Source organism: Meles meles, chromosome 8 (genome assembly GCF_922984935.1).
Source record: "Meles meles chromosome 8, mMelMel3.1 paternal haplotype, whole genome shotgun sequence".
Taxonomy (NCBI): domain Eukaryota; kingdom Metazoa; phylum Chordata; class Mammalia; order Carnivora; family Mustelidae; genus Meles; species Meles meles.
In genome coordinates, this window is record NC_060073.1 from 8,403,090 (window position 1) to 8,422,684 (window position 19,595).

A 19,595-nucleotide genomic window follows, 5' to 3' on the forward strand; every position below is an offset into this window, starting at 1 on the left:
TTTCCTGAAAGTCTATATTATGGTTCTTGGGTTTACCTCTTTCAGAAAAATCTTGGCATGTTGTGCTGCATGAATGAGGTGGTTAGAATGAAATCTGAGAATGAGATCGGGGAGAGCTTGGTGTAGTATGATTTACACCCGGGTTTTATAGCCTGGCCTTGTATGATGGCTCTGCAACATGCTAGGTATATACCTTGAGGAAAGTAACAGGACATCTCTAAGCCTCAACCTCCTTGTCACTAAAAAAGTGAATAAGAAGGGATGCAAGAATGGTTTCATATCCCCCAAATCAATCAGCATGATACATCACTTCAACAAAGTGAAGGATATGGGAGTGAAGGATACCATATGATCATCTCAGTAGATGCAGAAAAAGCATTTGACAAAATTCAACATTCATTCATGATAAAAACTCTCAGCAGAAATTCACATCTAACATCTGTTTCATTTCTGTACCCTAATAATGAAGTAGCAGAAAGAGATATTTAAAAAACAATCCATTTACAATTGCACCAAAAGGAATAAAATACCTTGGGATAAATTTGATAAAAGAAGTGAAAAACCTATACTCTGAAATCTATAGGGTATTGATGAAAGAAATTGAAGACGACACAAACAAATGGAAATATGTTTCATGTTCACAGATTAAAAGAATTAATATTATTAAAATGTCCATACTACCCAAAGCAATCTACGGATTCAATGCAGTCCCTATCAAAATATCAGCCATTTTTCACAGAACTAGAACAAAAAATCCTAAAATTCATATAGAACCACAAAAGATCCTAACTAGCCAAAGCAATCTTGAGAAGGAAGAACAAAGCTGGAGGTATCACAATCTCAGATTTTTCAAGATATATTACAAAGATGTAGTAATCAAAAAGGTATAGCACAAAAATAGATACATAGACCAGTAGAACAAAATAGATACAAATAGAACAACCTATGCTTATCTGGTGAATTAATCTATGACAGATAAGGCAAGAACATACAGTGGGGAAGAGAGAGTCTTTTCAATAAATGGTGTTGGTAAAATATATATAGAACTCCTACAACTCAACATCAAAAAAGCCCCCCAAATAATCCAATTAAAAATGGGCAGAAGACATGAACAGATATGTCTCCAAGGAAGACATCCAAACGGCCAACAGACACATGACAAGATGTTCAACATCACTCATCACCAGGGAAATGCAAATCAAAATCACAGTGAGATACCAGCTCACACCAGTCAGAATCACTGGTATCAAAAAGATAAGAAATAACAAGTGCTGGCCAGGATGTAGAGAAAACAGAACCCCATGCAGTCTTGGTGGGAACGTAAATTGGTGCAACTACTGTGGGAGACAGTGTGGAGTTTCCTCAAAAAATGAAGAATAGAAATACTGTATGATCCAGCAATTCCACTACTCTGTATTTACCCAAAGGAAGCAAAAACACTAATCTGAAAAAACATATGTGTTTCTAGACTCATTGAAGCATTATTTACAACAGGCTAGATATGGAAGCAGCCAAGTGTCTATTGATAGATGAATGGATGAAGAAGATGTGGTATATATGAATAATGGAATATTACATATTTCCAGAGATAGAACAAAACCTGCCACAGGTAGACACTCACTACATATACCATAAATGACAGTGCGTGGATGAATGAACGAACAGGAAACTCTTCTCGTGCTCTCTTCTACACGGTCACTAATTCTTCTACTTGCTTTTCTCTTCTGAAAAATGGCTGCCATAACATTCGTTGGCAGGAATAGATTAGTTTTTATTACTTTTCCTTACACAGAGTGAGACCAGTATACACTTTTTAGAATTGTTAATACTCAGTGCTTCCTGCCTCCACTGAGCAAAATATGAGTTTAATACTTTTAGCAACAACATATTCCCTTCTAACTTAGCCCAAACAATCTTGAAACCCATTAAGAACCAGGAAAGTAAGCTCAGAAGACCTATGATCTTACCTTCCATTCCTGTTATGGATACTAACTAATAAAGATATCAGATTATGTCTTCCCCATGTCCCTATCCAGCTCCCTTCCTCCTCACTCTCATGGCTAGGGCATCACCAACATTCTTTCCATTCCTGTGTGCAGCCTTTCTAAGCTCAAGTCCTCCTCAGGTTCGTTGGTGATAATCAGCCATAGAGCAGACTCTGTCAACCACCTGATCAAAGAAGAAGAGGTGCAGCCAATCCTCATGTGCCCATTTTTCATGCATTCTTCCTTGAGATATAGAGATGCTCAGAACGTACCTCCCCAAATATGCTGTTCTGCCCTACTGATTATTTTGATCTGAAGGCACGTGAGATACAGCAGATGCAGGGAGAGTTCCAACCTGTCTTTCCACCTGAAAGTAGGTCGTGAAATTTCCCATGACAAAGATGTCCTTTCCGTGCCAGGAAGAGAACATTCTTATCAGTAGAGACTGGGAGTTGATGCCAAAAAGGACCTGTACAAACTCAAAAAAAAAAAAAAAAACAACCAAACAAACTCATAATGAAATAACTTTTACCCTTAATTTCCCCATATATTTTCTACTCACTGTCTCACAAATTACCACCCCAACCCCAGCCTCTTTGTTTTGTCTCATTGCCATGATTTACGGCTCGTGTGTGTGCGTGTGTAGTCAAAAGGTATATAAGTCTTTAGGGCTACTGGATTTTTGAAGCTTCATTTTCCTTCTTTGTTTTTTTTTTTCCCTTTCCCCCCCTTTTCTCTTCTTTTTTTCTTAGTTTTCTTTCCTGTTTTCCCCATTTTCCTTCTGAAGACTCCCATGTACCTGTAAAAATATAGATAAATTTGTATATATTTCTCCTACTAATCTGTCTTATGTCAGTTTTTTTTTTTTGTCTTATGTCAGTTTAATTCTCAGGCCATCTCCAGAATCTAAACGGGTTCAAGAAAGTTTTCTTTCCCAGCAGACAGATGTTTTTCCGCTCCATCTAATACCCACCACTGTTCAGTTATGCTGGAAAAATACTTGTTTTACGTCTTTTTGTACCTAACTAGAAAAATAGGACAATGACCCTTCCATGCAGTGCACCTTCACTGCTTAGGATAAAGACTTGGAATTGTATTGGCTCCCTTGAATGAAAGGGGAGTGAAATTTTAGTGAAAATAAGTGCAGTGTGCCTTTCTGCAGTTAAATTTCTATTCAAATGAACAGTGAATAACTTTAGTAAAACTATTTTCTATGCAGTACTTTGGACATACTTGTACTAAAATATTATTTGTTATGTACCAGAAATTTGAATAGAATGGGACACTTTGTATTTTATCCAGGTAGAACATAAAAATACAGAACCTCAAACAAGTAAAAATGTCACACAAGCAAAGAATAATTTTCAGAGTATCTATGTGCCATGAAACATTTGAGGTATTATTATTTTAAAAAATTGTTGTTTGTCAGAAATTCAAATTTAATTTAGTGTCCAAAGATATTACCTGACAACCTTGTCTGTTCAGCTTTTCAAATCACACAGATTAGTGAAGAACATGCTCAAGTATTTATCAAACAGAATCCACATACGCGGATTCCACTCATCTTTCATTCCAAGATCCTCTAAGACTAAGAGAAAGCTTATTCCTTAAAGACAGAAAGATGACAAATAATGGCACAGAAACCACCAGCTAGAAAGTACACCAACCTTGAATGGCAAAAGCCAGACCTCGTAAGATTAAATATCCAAAACTACTGATATAGATGACCCGAGTCGCTTCTGTGCTTGGAATCGGGGCACTGTCCATTCTGTAACCGAAATAAAACACAGACAGGGTTTGAAGTTCAAACAAAGGCAGGATGTCAAAGTCAGAGTCAAGGCTTGGAAAGTGCCCAAGGCCAAAAGTGTTGACTTACTGAGTTTAACACTATTTGCAAAGATGGTCATGATAGAAAGTCCAGCCAAGAACCACAGTGAGCAGGAAACGAGGCAGCCGAGCCAGCAGAAACACTTGTTTTGTGTCCTAACGTATGGTCTATGCTGGAGAGCATTCCAAACGTGCTTGAGAAGAATGTATTTTCTGCTGCTGTTGATGGGATGTTCTCCACATGTCTATAGAACACTTGGGTCCGTTTAGCATAAAGTATACTCTGAGTTCATTATTTCTGTATCGATTTTCTGTCTGGATGATCAATCCATTGTTGAAAACGGGGTATTTAAATCCCCTACTATTATTGCATTGTTGTCTACTTCTCCCTTTATATCTGTTAGTATTTGCTTAATATAGTTAGGTACTATAATGATGGACGCATATTTTTTTCATAATTTTATTGAGATATAATTGACACACAGCACTCTATAAGTTTAAGACATATAGCATAGAGACCTGAATTACATGTATTGTGAAATTACCGCAATAAATTTAGTTAACGGCAGTCGTTTTATAGGGACACAAAAAAGAAAAAAAATTCTTTTCTTGTGATGAGAACTTTGAGGATCTATTTTCTTAGCAATTTGCAAATATATCAAACAGCAGAATTAACTATAACCATCCTGTTGTATTTACTTATCCCCAGTATTTATTTATCTTACAACTAGAAATTATTGCATTGGACCACCTCGATCCAATCCCTCCCACTGCCCCACATCTGGTAACCACAAATCTGATTTCTTTTTCTATGTGTGTTTTTTGTTTTGCTTTGAGTCCGCATTAAGTGAGATCATACAGTAGTTGTCTTTCCCTGTCTGACTTAGTTCACTCAACACAATGCTCTCAACACCCATTTATGTTGTTGCCAATGGTGGGGTTTCCTTCTTTTTTTCTGGCTGAATGGTGTTTCACGCTACTTCTTTATCCATTCATCCGTCGATAGACACTTAGGTTGTTTCCATGTTTTGGCTGTTGTAAATAACGCTGCAATAAATGTGCAGGTACAGAGATGCCTTTTCAACACAGTGTTCCTTGTTTCCTTCAGGTATATATCCAGAAGTAGAATTTTTGCATTGTATAGTAGTTTTTATTTTTAATTTTTTGAGGAATTTCTTTTGCCTCTCCATCTAAACTTTAGGATTAATCGTTGATATTTACAAAATAACCTGCATAGATTTTGATTTTGATGCATCGGATCTATAGATCAAGGTGGGAAGAACTGACATCTTGAGAGTCCTTTTAATATTGTGTAGGAATAGAGAAGGTATCATGCAGAATCTCCAGGGAGCAGTTTCTAATCTGTGACAGTGAGCACGGCTCATTATTTCCTTCTTTTTACCCAATTACTTATTGCTTCTATGATCCCAAAGGAGGCTTCAGAGATAATAATCTGGATGACATTGTATATGACTCAAGGTCAGTGTCTCAGATCAGGGTTCATGATAAAATTCTTAATCATCATCAAAAGGCTTGAATGCATTACCAATGATTTCCTTTTTCAAACTCTTAGATGTAGCCTCTTTCCAGTCAGGAATATGTAGAATGACCCTAAAGTTTTCATACTCAGTGGAATACTTTTGACATCAAAAGCAGATGTTATTATTAGGCAAATAGTTAGGCAAACAGGATTACTGGTTCCTCAAGGAATAAAGGAATTTGGGCTATTGCATTAGATATGCAAAGAGAAAGGATTCAAGGAACTGATGCTGAGGAGGTTTGTCTAGGCTTGGACTAGTGTTTAATTGGCAAAACTGTGATCACTGTGGTAGTTGTCTGAGTCCCAGAAGCCCATGTCTACACCCTGAGTCACCCCCACCGGGGTGTTTTAAAACTTATTTCTACAAGGGCACCAGCATGGGTGTTGTCCCAGCAGTGGACTGAAGGTGGGTTCTGGTTTGTTCAAGAGATTTAAAGCACGAAATTGTTTTTTTAAGAATTTATTTATTTATTTGACAGAGATCACAAGTAGGCAGAGAGACAGATTGTCGAATCACTATGTGGTGCACCCGAAAGTAACAGAACATTGTATATCTACGAGACTTCAAGAATAAAAAAACCTCTTCAAGTATTAGGGCTTTCCTCGAACTTCTCGTTATGATTAACTGTAGCTATTGCGTAGTTACTTAGTCCCGCAATTATAAATGGGATCCATGTTTCCTTTATAGCTTTTTGTTTTGTTTGTTTTACAGATCTTTCCAGTATCTGGGGATGATCCTGACTTTCCTTCCTCTGTCTTGCTCCTTGATTAGCAGTTCGTTACTGGAACTCCTTAAAACTGTGTCACTTTCATGAAGGTATCTTCCTTCTTTGTTTTTCTTAGGCCTTCTCTCCTGGTAAAATACAATGAAACCAACAAAGAAGCACAAAAATGAGAAGACATCAAGTCAACATACAGGTCCTGCATTCTTTAAAGCAAACTGATTCTTGACCCATCAATTTTGATTAAAACCAGGACCCCTGCCCCAAGGATCTGAGTAAATTCTGGGAAGGCAGCTTCCAAGTTTCAACTCCCACTCTCACCTTTGGAGGCCAAGGGATCTGGAGGCCAAAGGGATTTGGAAGAGGTAAAGGCAATATACAAAAGTTTAAAAATCCTTTCTGATTCTTTTTTTTTTTTTTTTAAGATTGTATTTATTTATTTAACAGACAGAGATCACAAGTAGGCAGAATGGCAGGCAGATAGAGAGGAGGAAGAGCCCGATGTGGGGTTCAATCCCAGGACCGTGGGACCATGACCTGAGCCGAAGGCAGAGGCTTTAATCCACTGAGCCACCCAGGCACCCCTTTTCCGATTCTTGATCATTTAAAAATTTTTTTAAATTTAAAAAATTTTTAAAAATTAAAAATTTTAAAAATTCTTCAAACTTTTAAAAATTTAAAAATTCTTGATCAATTAAAATGCCTATATTTTATTTATTTTATTTTATTTTTGAGTAGGCTTCATGCCCAGCATGGAGCCCATTTAAGCCCATGGGCTAAACTCATGACCCTGAGATCAAGACCTGACCTGAGATTGAGAGTCAGATATAACTAACTAAGCCACTCAGGCACCCCTTTCTTCCGTCTTTCCTTCCTTCCTTCCTCCTTTTTTGAGTAGGCCCCATGACCAAAAGAATGCCTATATTTTACACTGGGTATTCTTCAGTATCCCAAAAGGATAAGGACCCAAAAAGAAATATATATCACGTGTGCTGTGTTTTTGAGAGCATCTGAAATTTTGTTTGTACATGTATTCTAGTCATTGGTGAAGCTACTATGATCTATAAAGCAAGAAAATTAATGGTCTTACCATTTTTAAAAACTCAAAAATTAAGATGCCCAGAAGAAAATTCAAAGTTAGATATTACCATGCATATGAAAGAACAAAGAAAACAAACTCTAACACTGAAAATTGTTTTATTCACTCTGTTTTCCATTTAACCTTACAGGTGAAAGACTTGGGTTGAACTTCATAACAACTGTTAAAGTAAAAATGTCAAGTGAAAGGGAAGCCCTCCATCTGAAAGAAGACTGAACAATTATGCCTTCAACCTTTAAAGGGTTGAATCCTGCCCAGAAATCCACCACAGTATATGAGGTTTCCCTCTGCCTCCTCCTCTGATTAAGCTTGATATTTGTTTGAATGCACCAGCATTCAAGATAATAAAATTTCTTGTTCTGTGTAAAACCAACCAACCAACCTATGTTAACTCCTCCTTTTCCACTTTTCTTAACAGTTGCATCCCCAGCAGAAATCAGCAGCTGGTGTAGATCTCACGGGCAGTCCAACCAGACTCTTCCCCTGAGGGACATGGTCATCTGTGGGAGGGGCTCCTGTCATCTCCCTGATCCCGTTCAGATTCAGTGACCAGGGCAGTCCTCAGACACTCCGGGGAGCTCACTGCACTCCCCCAGCTGGGGGGCTGCCGGGGTCTGAGGGATGAGATCCTGGTGTCTGGATCTGTGTGTGTCTATAAAATGCCTTCAGGATGTGTTTGTCACCCTAAGGCACCTAATTTTGGCCACTGGGCAGAGCCAGTCTGTATGACCTGGGGAGCCACGGGGGAGTCTGAAGTCAGTGTGAAGAGGCACGAAGCTGTAGCTACACCAAAGGCACTGACCACATGACATATGTCTAGGTCTAAATCTTTCCCTGGGTGGGGCAGCTGGCTGGCTCAGTCGGTAGGGCAGGTGACTTGGTCTTGGGGTCATGAGTTTAAGCCCCACGTTGGGCATATAGCTCACTAAAAAAAAAAAAAAAGAAAGAAAAAAGAAAATTCATAGAGGTGCCTGGGTGGCTCAGATGATTGGGTGTCTGCCTTCAGCTCAGGTCATGATCTTGGAGTCTTCGGATCGAGCCCTACATTGGGCTCCCAGCTGGGCAGGGAGTCTGCTTCTCCTTCTCCCTCTGCCTCTCCCTCTGCTTGTGCTCTCTCTTAAATGAATAAATCAAAAAATTTTTAAAAATTGATAAATCTTTCCCAGAAGACAGTGATCCTGAATGGTGTCTTGCCTTCCTCGTCACAGACCTAGAGCACACAGTTCCCCTAAGCGGCAGCCAGAGGGTCTACTCACTCCTTTTCCACATCCTGGATGAAGTCAGGCAGAGGCCGATTCCTGGTTTCAGGAAGGAGGAGAACAGCAAGACCTGAGAGGATGGGGAAGCCTCCATACATGATCCAGGGAAGGTGGGGAGAATACACATTTAGGATCATCAAGAGGGGAGCCAGGGCTGCTCCAATATTAGCAGCAATTCCCAGGATTCCTGTAGCTGTTGCCCTTGGAGTACAAACAACACAAACACAGTTAGGTATAAATCCATGCAGGTAATTTGTGATTTATTATTTTGCTTCAGTTATGGGAGATATCACAATAGTGTTCAGATACACAAAGGCTGATGATATACTCTTACATTTCAAACTTGCTGTCTTGTCTGCTAGCAATTTCTTTCAAGTGTGCAAGTGCAATAGCACGTACTTTCGTCATTAAAAAAATACTCTTATCCAAAAAAAAAAAAAAATACTCTTATCCATAGCATCTACCGCTGAGTGGCTCTGTAGATTATGTGAGATGATATGTTAAAAAAGAACACAGTGCCTTGCCAAAGTCAGATTTTAATAAATTTTTGTTGTAATTTTTGTTACTATTAATGCTATTATGGGCACTTGGGTGGTTCAGTCGTTAAGCGTCTGCCTTCAGCTCAGGTCATGATCCCAGGGTCCTGGAATCAAATTCCGTATTGGGCTCCCAGCTCAGCGGGAAGCCTGCTTCTCTCTCTCCCACTCCCCCTGCTTGTATTTCCATTCTCTCTCTCTCTCTCTCTCCCTGTCAAATAAATAGACACAATCTTTTTTAAAAAGCTGTTATAATTGATGCTTCTGATAACTCACCAGTGTTCTTTCCACTATAAATGTTAATTAGCTGGGAAAGGACTGTTTTGACCCTGCTAGAGCTCCCACGAGATTTGTACCTGATTATGGTCGGGATTAGTTCATTTCCATGGGCAGAAGAACTCATGACAGCTGCAGAAGAAACTCCTACTCCCAAAGTTGACAAAGTAACGCGCAGAGTCTGCATTTCTGGAGAGGAAGACCAGTGAGACTCAGGAAATCAGAGCTAAAGGAATCATCCACCAAATAACAAGTGAAAAAGACACAATTGGACATGTTTCCTTGTGTTAAATACATTGAAGAAAAAGTGCACAGAGGCAGAGAACGTGGAGTGACTAGTAGCTGAGAAATGTGACTTATCTGTATGTTACAACTTAAACAGAGAATAAAAAACCCGAGTCATTTTATTACCTCTCCCTTACACATCAGAGATTTGCCAAAGACGGAGAGGGGAACGTGAGTTCAATTTCATTTATTTTGTCCAGTGTCTCCTCTGCCTTTCATGTATAAAGTGGGACTCCATATGAACAATTACCGAGGGATGTAAAACTCATCGATGTCTTTGAGGAGTTTAAAACCTGGGTGCACACATGATACTGACTTGGGGCTAGTACTGTGGCAGAGAGTAATAAGACTTCTGTCTCATGTTCTGGATAAGCTGGAGACTAGCTTGATCTAGAGCAGTATTTGAAGATTTAAGAATAAAGACCTGTGTTAGGGGAACAATTGTTGGACTTTGGAAACCTCTGAAAGGAAATCTCAGAGTCCGTTTTCTACTCAACAATTAAAAAAAAAAGTCTCCTGAGAGCGTTACAACATTGGAGTACACTTGTGGTGAAGCCGCAAACATGCATCAGTGCACACATCCAGGACGAGGACCAGCTACCAGTCTGGGATCCTGTAACACACCGCTACGCTGGGAGTTAGGGGAAGCACGGGACCACCACGGTTCCCCTATTCATTACATAAGATCATTTAATTTAGTAAAATAGATTCTAAGAGAGGCTTTAACTGCTTCGCTCCTTGTTCCTATCGCCTGCTTCTCTGCTGAAAGACAAGATACTTTTATTTTCTTGAAATCAAAAAGTCTTCCCTAAACCGTGATTGCAGTGATGGTCACCTAATACAAGACACACAAGTGGATATGGGTAGACATCAGGGAGTAAATTGTCACCGAAGCTGTAATAATAAGAAAAAAACCAGACAGCAGAAATGAGGGTAGTGCGTCCTCATATGAGATAAAATTAATATATTTTGGACACAATACTGTCATTTACAATTACAAGTGTGATTGGTCAAAACCAAAAGGGCAAGCGATTAATTGGTCTCCTAGAGAAACTAGATACGGCACCAGATACTTCTCAAATGTGGTAAGGATAACCAGCTCTTACTGAGCTATGACTCTTCCACCGCTGCTTAGTGGTAGAATCTGTCCTGAATCCTCGGATCAGTTTTTGGGAATCATTAGAACCATATTCTCCCTTTCCTTGTGTGAGTCTAGTCCCCAAGTCCCTGAGATGTTTCCTTTCTTCAACCTGTGCTCTTTTCTCACCTTCAGGCAGAAACGTGGTGGTCAGAATGAAGATTCCAAGTAAGGACATGAAAATCATCTGGCTTACTCGACGGCCCATATGATTCAGTGCCAAAAGGGCAACGTAATTGGCAGGGAGGTTGACCATGCCAAAGAGAACCTGGAACAGGAAAACATTGTTCCCAATGTGCTGGAGGTGGAGAATCAGGCCATAAAAGGGCATGTAGGTTGCAAATCTGCAGGGAACAAAAGAAGAAAGATAGACGTCATGACGTTTAGACCTTAGGTTCTACAAACCACAATCATAAATATCATTAGACAGACAGCCAGTGGTTGGTGTTCAAGCACAAAGGCATGGTCTGTTTTGTAGAATATTCTACATGGTAATGATTTAAAAACTGTCACAAAATATTGCATAAATTGGAGGTCATAATGGTTACTTTTTGGTAACCATTGGTGGGTGAGGGTATTCTTAAGAATATATAATGAGGGAAGCCCCTGGGTAGCTCAGTCAGTTAAGCATCTGCCTTTGGCTCAGGTCATGATCTTGGAGTCCTGCTCAGCAGGGAGTCTGCTTCTCCTTCTGTCCCTCACCCTGTTTGTATTCTCTCTCTCTCAAATAAATAAATAAAACCTTTTTTTAAAAAAAGAAAGAATACTGGGGCGCCTGGGTGACTCAGTGGGTTAAAGGCTCTGCCTTCGGCTCAGGTCATGATCCCAGAGTCCTGGGATCAAGCCCCACATAGGGCTCTCTGCTCAGTGAGACGTCTGCTTCCTCCTCTCTCTCTCTCTGCCTGCCTCTCTGCCTACTTGTGATCTCTGTCTGTCAAATAAATAAATAGAATCTTAAAAAAAAAAAGAAAGAATACATAATGAGGCCCTCAAGGGTTTTAGAGTTTTTTTCTATATCCTGATTTGAGTGATGGTTGCACATTTACATATGCAAATATCCATCAAGCTATATACATTGGTGCACTTAAGAATTTTTTTTAAGTTTATTTAAGGGATTTCTACACCCAGTGTGGGGCTCAAACTCACAACCCTGAGATCAAGAGTCACATGCTCTTTTGACTGAGCCAGCCAGGCGTCCCAACTCTTTGTGATTTTATCTCCGTTGACATGGAAACTAATAAGTGAAGAAACTTAGAGCTAAAATCTCTACTGTGATTGAAGTTCACAGCTGTCATTTCCACTGGTAAGTTGACTTAATAAACAAAACTCATTGCACAATTAGTTCTGGGTCAGTCTTTCTGTAACTAAAAAACGCAATTATCTTTGGCTTCCTCATGTTTTATCTCCAAATCTGTCCCTACAACTTGTTGTATCCTTTGATAGGAATAGATTCATGTCTCCACTATTTTAATATTCTTCATGCACAGTGTGAAACCTACCTCACGAAGGACAATAAACAGATCCTCCTGCGCAGGATGGGTGTGCGGAACAAGTCAGGCATGGAAGGTTTTTTCTGGGCTATCTCCAGCTCCTCCTGCACGGTGGATCTCAAAACCTTCAACAACAACCGCCACAAGAAACTGTTCAGTTGTCACACAATATGAGCATTAGGAGGCCCCCTACAGAGGATAAGCTAGACCACTTGCTGTTATATTTAGGAGGAAATCAAGACCTCAAAAAGACACTGACATGTGAAAGGTGAATTAGGGAGTTAAAGGAGCCTCAAGAAAATAAAGGACTTTTTAAACACAAGGTGTGAGTGGGCTGTCGGGCATCAGAAAGGGTGTTAGATATTCAGATCAGGAAGGGAATCAAATGTGAGTTACTTGGATTAAGGGCCAAAGCTCCATTTATGCTAGATGGGCGTGAAAGACCTGGACGTTAAGCTTGGTTCTCAGCCAGCCATCCTTTGCAAAGAAGCTGTTTATCTCAGGAAAATGACATTTCCTGAGAGTCTTTATTTTGGTTCTTCATTCAGTATCTTTGAGGGAATTCCTGGCATATTTTGTTTCCATGAAGGTGATGCCTAGAATTAAATCTGAGGATGAAACCAGGGTGGCATCTTGATGTAGAATAACTCATACCCAAGTTGGTTAAAATCTGGAGTTGCTTAATGGCCTTGCAGCATGCTACGTGTATACCTTGCAGAAGGTTATTAAGTATTTCTAAACCCCAATCTCTCTGTCATGAAGAAGAAGGAGGAGGAGGAGGAGGAGAAGGAGGGGGGACAGGAGGAGAGGAGGGAGAAGAAGGGGAGAAGAGAAGGAGGAGGAGGAGATGGAGGGGGAGAAGAAATAAGGTAGAGAAAAATAATAGCACCTTTTCATGAAGACTTTCTAGCCATACATTAAGTTATAAATACGTAGATGGAATTATATCCAACAAACCTCAAATACTTACTTACTAATTATTCCAATAATATTGACTTAATTCTCATCCTGCCTCTATAATACCATGAAGTCCATTGGAAAAATTCCATGAGGAAGGGAATTTAGAGAAATGTAAAGTCATCTAAGTGAGGACCTACCAGATTAAGAATGTCCTTTTCAATTGCAGAGCTAGTTCAAGCAGCAAAATGCTGGACTTATGCTTTTGGAAGAGAAGAGTCAAGATAGCATCTCCTTCCTGCAACTAACACCAGAAACTCATGATCACAGGTCATTGTCATAGGCAGTATTCTAATGATGGGCTCCAAGCATACCTTAAACTTGGGCCAGATGAGGGCTGCCATGCCTGTGAGACTGGCCTCAAGTCATATCTAGTATCAGAGTAAATGTCTGGGAGATGCTGATGGGTTATTTCACACTGGCCATTCACTTTTGGTGAGCAGAGATGTGAGTTGTATTTCTGGAAGAATTTAGAGAGGTGATGTCAGGTCATTTATGGGAAGTCAAGGAGCTCCTCGTACCTTGTAAAATTCTTAATTAAGGAAGAGGAGGCCTATATTCAAATGGGAGCCTGCTGGATCTTTGTTTTTTTTAAATGCATCTTTTCTTTTTCTCTGATTGTCCTTTGCTGGCTAAAAAAAAAATAAAAAAAAACAACAACAACTATTTGTGCCCATCATAACACCATGTTGGGGTGAAAAGCATAAAACTGCCCATTGTTGTCCTGGAATTAGCAGGTACAAATACACAAAAGCCCTTCGTTAAATTTTTAGATAGTTTGTAAAGCAATCACCATGATGCCGGTGGCTTTTATTGACAATGGTGGTAGTATTCATACTACAGAAATTGATAATCACAACAAATTTGAGATCTATGGCTTTTTACCCTCTCCTATAATGTTAGGTGTTAAACATTTACTAGCACACCACTGGCTTGGCCCCTCTGCCGTCATTTGGACCGCTCTCAATTGGAAATTTCGTCATATCCCTGCTTTAAACCTGGCTAGTTCGGTGTGCCTGGGTGGCTCAGTGAGTTAAAACCTCTGCCTTCAGCTCAGGTCATGATCCCAGGGTCCTGGGATGGAGCCCCATATCGGGCTCTCTGCTCAGCAGGGAGCCTGCTTCCTCCTCTTTCTCTGCCTGCCTCTCTGCCGACTTGTGATCTCTGTCAAATAAATAAATAAAATCTTCAGTTGAGAAGTACACTAGCAATTTTTTACAGTTGTGTGGAATGTTGTTTTGTTTAAGTTTTCTTCTCTTTTTCTTTAAGGCAATTCCACGTTATTCCCGTAAATATGGAGTTCTTTCTGCACATCCGTAAGGCCAGTCCTGGCCCACAGAAACGGTCGTGTTTGGAGTCTCTGTCCATGTCCACAAGAGAGGATGTCTTCAGTCCCAGTGACATAGTTTAGTCCTAAATCCATAGCATTAGTGTAGTATTAAATTTATTGATAGGAAATCTTAAGAATTTGCAGCCATTTCTTCCTTGTTTTGTAACACATTAGCTTCATCCTTGTTAGTTTGGTTAAGATACTGCTTGTTGTTTCACATTTATGAACTTTCAGCGGTGAAAAGACCAAGTGTTCTCTGGATGGCAGACACACCGGCCCACGCACGAGGGCGCAGGCACACGCTCACATGCCCGACGCCGAATCTAGACGATTGTAGTTGCTTTGTGAGGACCGGAAAAATGTAAAAATACAGTTGGAAAATTTAAAATAGATTTACATTAAATTTTAAAGAAATTCAGAAATGTATCTGGAGATCAATAAATTACTGGAAATGAAAAAAAAATAAATAAAATCTTAAAAACAAACAAACAAACCTGGCTAGTTCTACCTCAATCTGTAAGGCCCATTTCAAACGTAACTACATTCAAACAGATTTCAGCTCCTACACATCTGCAATCCAAGCTATGTCTTTCTCTTGCTATTCACATCCCACCCTTGCTTTACTTCAAAGAGGCTTTAGCAAGCCCACAAGCTGGCCCACCTGTTCATGAAGCTGGCAGTGGGTCCACCTGCAGACCCTGGCAAAAGGTCCACACATCCATGGGTCCAAGGAGCAGACCCACTGATAAACCCTGCTAACTGGCTTCCCCAGAATCTCCAGCCATGAAGACTGGTGAAGGGCTTTTCCTGCCATGCAGACCGTAAAGACGAGAAGATGCTACTGCTTCTTCAAATGCACAAACACCCTGGGATGGTGGGTATTAAGGAGGCCACACGTTGTGAGGAGCATGGGTGTTACATGCAACGGATGAACCATTGAACACTACATCAAAAACTAATGATGTACTACATGCTGGCTAACTGAAAAAATTTTAAAAAATGCACAAACACCAGTACAAGGCTCTAAGGAATTAGAGGGGGAAAAAACAGGAAAAAAACTGATAAAAGAATTAGGGTTTTTTTAAAGGATGAAAAAATTGAAAAACTTTTAGCTAGACTGGCCATGGAAACAGAGAGAACACTCAAATAAATAAAATCAGAAATGAAAGAGAAGACATTACAACTGATGCTACAGAAATAAAAAAAAGATCACGAGGGACTATATAATAATTATGTGGCACCAAAACAAACAATGTAGAAGAAATAGATAAATTCCTAGAAGCATACACACTACCAAAACTGAATCAAGAAGAAATAGAAAACCTGAAGAAACTAGTGACCAATAAGGAGATTGAAACAGTAATAAAAAGTATCCCAGAGGAGATATTTGTAAGACATATCTGATAAAGTGTTAGTATCCAATCTATAAAGAACTTATTAAACTCAACACCCAAAAAACAAATAATCCAGGTAAGAAATGGGCAAAAGATACAAATAGACATTTTCCAAAGATGATACCCATATGGCTAACAGACACATGAAAAGATGAATCATTGAACACAACGTCAGAAACTAATAATATACTATATGTTGGCTAATTGAATTTAAATTAAAAAAAGAAACAAGTTACAGGTAGCTTCCCCAAAAAAGGAAAGTTGTTCAACATCACTCATCATCAAGGAAATACAATTCAAAATCACAATGAGATATCAACTCACACCAGTCAGAATGACTAAAATTAATAACACAAGAAACAGATGTTGGTAAGGATGTGGAGAAAAGGGAACCCTCTTACTTTGTTAGTGGGAATGCAAACCATTGCAGCCTCTCTGGAGAATATTATGGTGGTTCCTCAAAAAGCTAAAAATAGAATTACCCTATGATCCAGCAATTGCCCTAGGTATTTACCCAAAGGGTACAAAAATACACATTCAAAGGAGTACATGCCCCCTGATGTTTATAGAAGCATTATCAACAATAGCCAAACTAGGGAAAGAGCCCAAATGCCCATCAACTGATGAATGGATAAGGAAGATGTGATGTGTGTGTGTGTGTGCGTGTGTATGTAATGAAATACTACTCATCATACTAGTCATCGACAGAATGAATTCTTGCCATTTGCAATGATGTGGATGGAGCTAGAGTGTACTATGCTAAGGAAAATAAGTCAATCAGAGAAAGACAAATACTACATGATTTCACTCTTATGTGGAATTTAAGAAACAAAATGGATGAACATTTGGAAGGAGGAAAAGAGAGAGGGAAACAAATCATGAGACTCTTAACTATAGAGAGCAAAGGCAGTTGATGGAGGGAGGTGGGTGGGAGATGGGAGGGATGGGTAATGGGTATTAAGGAAGACATGTGTTATGATGAGCACTGGGTATTATATATAAATGATGAGCCAATGAACTCTTCTCCTGAAACCAGTATTGAACTTTATGTCAACTAACTAGAATTTTTTTTTTAATGTAGCCCAGAAATAAAAGCCTGACACCAGATGGCTTCACAGGTGAATTCTACCAAACATTTAAGTTATGAACCGATCCTCCTCAATCTTTTCCAAAAAATAAATAGGAAACACTAACAGATTTGTTTTATGAGTGCAGTATGACTCTGAAACAGAAGTCAGACAAAGACACCGTAAGGAAAGAAAACTATAGGGCAATATCCCCAATGAACTAAAGTGAAAAAAATCATCAACAACAGATCAACAACATGTTAGGAAACCAACTTCAAGCACACACACACTGCACACATTGACTCAGTGGGATTTATTCCTGGGATGCGAGGATAATTCAACATACGCACATTTTCTAAAATGTGGTACACCACATCAACAGAATGAAGGTTAGAAAACATGTGATCATCCCAATGGATGTAAAAATGCATCTGGCACAATTCAACCCACATCCATGATTTTAAAAACTTTCAAGAATAAGGAACTTACCTTAAATGTCATACATGAAAAGCCCACAGCTAACATTATACTCAATGGTGGAAAACTGAGAGCTTTTCCTCCAAGATCTGGAACCAGACAAGAATGCCACTTTAATTCAACATAGGATTGGGAAGTCCTAGCCAGAGCAATTAGATAAGAAAAAGAAACAGAAGGCATTCAAATCAGAAAGAAAGAAAAAAGATTATCTCTGTTGGCAGATAACATGATCTTTTATGCAGAAAACCCTAAAGACACCTCCAAAATTTTGTTAGAAACAATACATGAATTCAGTTTCAGGACACAAGAGCAAAATACAAAAATCAGTTGCATTTCTATACACCAGCAACAGACCATCTGAAAATGAAATTAAGAAAACAACCCTGTTCAGGGCACCTGGGTGGTTCAGTCAGTTAAGCATCCAACTCCTGATCTCAGCTTAAGTCTTGATCTCAGGATCGTGAGTTCAGGCCCTACATTGGGCTGCACCCTGGGTGTGGTATTTTTTAAAAATCCTGTTTACAATAAATTCAAAAGCAATAAAGTCCTTAGAAATAAACTTAACCAGGGATGAAAAACTTGTATATTAAAAATTCTAAACAGTGAAGAAACAAATTAAAGGAGACAAATAAAAAATTGAAAGATATCCCATATTCATGAATTGAAAGAATTAATACTGTTAAAATACCCTGGTACCCAAAGGGATCTATAGATTTAATAAAATCCCTATCAAAATCCAAATGGCATTCTTTACAGAAATAGAGAAAACAATCCTGAATTGATGGAAAGGATTTCAAATAGACAGGATTCAGGAATCTCCAAAGTGCTAGGAGCAGGAAGTCCAGGAAGAAGAGTCTTGTAGTAGGTATGGCCAGGTCTGGGTACTTGTCTCTTGGATCAATCAACTTTAACCAACTTTTACCTCTGTCCATCAACTCATTCTCAGAGCATCCTTTGGCCTTGCTCTTAAGATACGCTTGCAAAAGAAAAAAAAAAAAAGAAAGAAAGAAAAGAAAAGAAAAAAAAAACTTGCCCCATGCCTAGGAAAAGACAGGGCACCAGACTGAGGGTTCCGCCAGACTGTTTTATCCAAAGGTAAAGAAGTGATTCCCTAAAAGAAAACTAGGTTGCAATTAGGAAGTCAAATAGTTAATGGGCAGCTCAAAATCAACAATGGCTATTAGAAGCTGTCAGCACCAAACCACAAAAGGGTTAGTGGGTCATATGTAGGGACATTGACTTTTATCCTAAATTCAAGAGAGAACCTGTAGATGTTGTTAGGCAGGAGAAGGTGGTTTAGAGGATCAGGCTTATGCTTCTAAAGTATCCTCTGGCTGTTTTCTTTTTTTTTCCCCCTAAAAATTTAATTTATTTGAGAGAGAGCATGCAAAAGTAGGGGGAGGGGCAGAGGGAGAGAATCTCCAGCAGACTTCCCACTGAGCACAGAGCCTGAAGGGGATTGAGTAGGACTCGATCTCAGGACCTTGAGATCATAACCTGAGCCAAAACCAAGAGTTGAATGCTTAACAGAATGAGCCATTCAGGTGCCCCACTCTAGCTACTTTCTGAGCAAGGAATGAGAAGGGAGCAACAGTGGAGATTGGAGAGAAACTAGGTCAGAGGGAAGAAGGATGTGGACTATAGAGGTAGCAGTGGAGTTGAAAAGTGGCTGGATGGATTCAAAATCCATGTGGAGAATATATATATATATATATATATATTGTCTATGTGTTAGTGTTATTCTTCATTCAGTCTTAACATTTTTTACATTTTGATTTCTGTTTTCCTCACAAGTGATTCACATAAGTGAATGGTGTAAAATGCATCAAATCCTTTACAGAATGAAGTATCAAATGAATGTTTTTAAAAGAACAACAAAAAAAGAAAGAACCAATCCCGAGTAGTCCAGGACGGCAACATAGAAAGACCCTGAACTCACCTCCCCCACAGAGCACACCGATCTGTATCTCTTTATAGAGCAATTAATCCTGGAGAAGATCTGAGGGATGACTGAATAGCTTCTGCACAAGAAAAAATAGACCATGCAGAGAATGGCAAGAGAAATGGAGACACGATAACAAAGGGAGTTCCCACCCCAGACACTGCAAACTGCAGTGGGACTATGAGTAGACTTGTCTGCCCTGGGGCACAGGAAAAAAAGCCAGTTTAAAAGAGCATATGAAATACAAAAAGTTAAGCCCTACAACTCTGCC

The 19,595-nt window shown here is 39.3% G+C and overlaps 1 protein-coding gene across 2 annotated transcripts in view; it reads right to left on the reverse strand.

Moving 5' to 3' along the window:
• Positions 1–5,834: 5,834 nt before the first annotated feature.
• The window catches only part of LOC123949866 (solute carrier family 22 member 9-like), a 32,211-nt gene continuing 18,450 nt past the window's right edge, over positions 5,835–19,595 (reverse strand). For both annotated transcript variants that reach the window (XM_046017556.1, XM_046017557.1), the window contains 5 exons: positions 12,167–12,282; positions 10,797–11,011; positions 9,325–9,433; positions 8,430–8,633; positions 5,835–6,205 (listed from right to left, as the gene is read on the reverse strand). In XM_046017556.1, the coding sequence (XP_045873512.1) occupies positions 6,145–6,205; positions 8,430–8,633; positions 9,325–9,433; positions 10,797–11,011; positions 12,167–12,282 (705 nt within the window). In that variant the 3' untranslated portion in view covers positions 5,835–6,144. The remainder of the gene's footprint in view (positions 6,206–8,429; positions 8,634–9,324; positions 9,434–10,796; positions 11,012–12,166; positions 12,283–19,595) is intronic.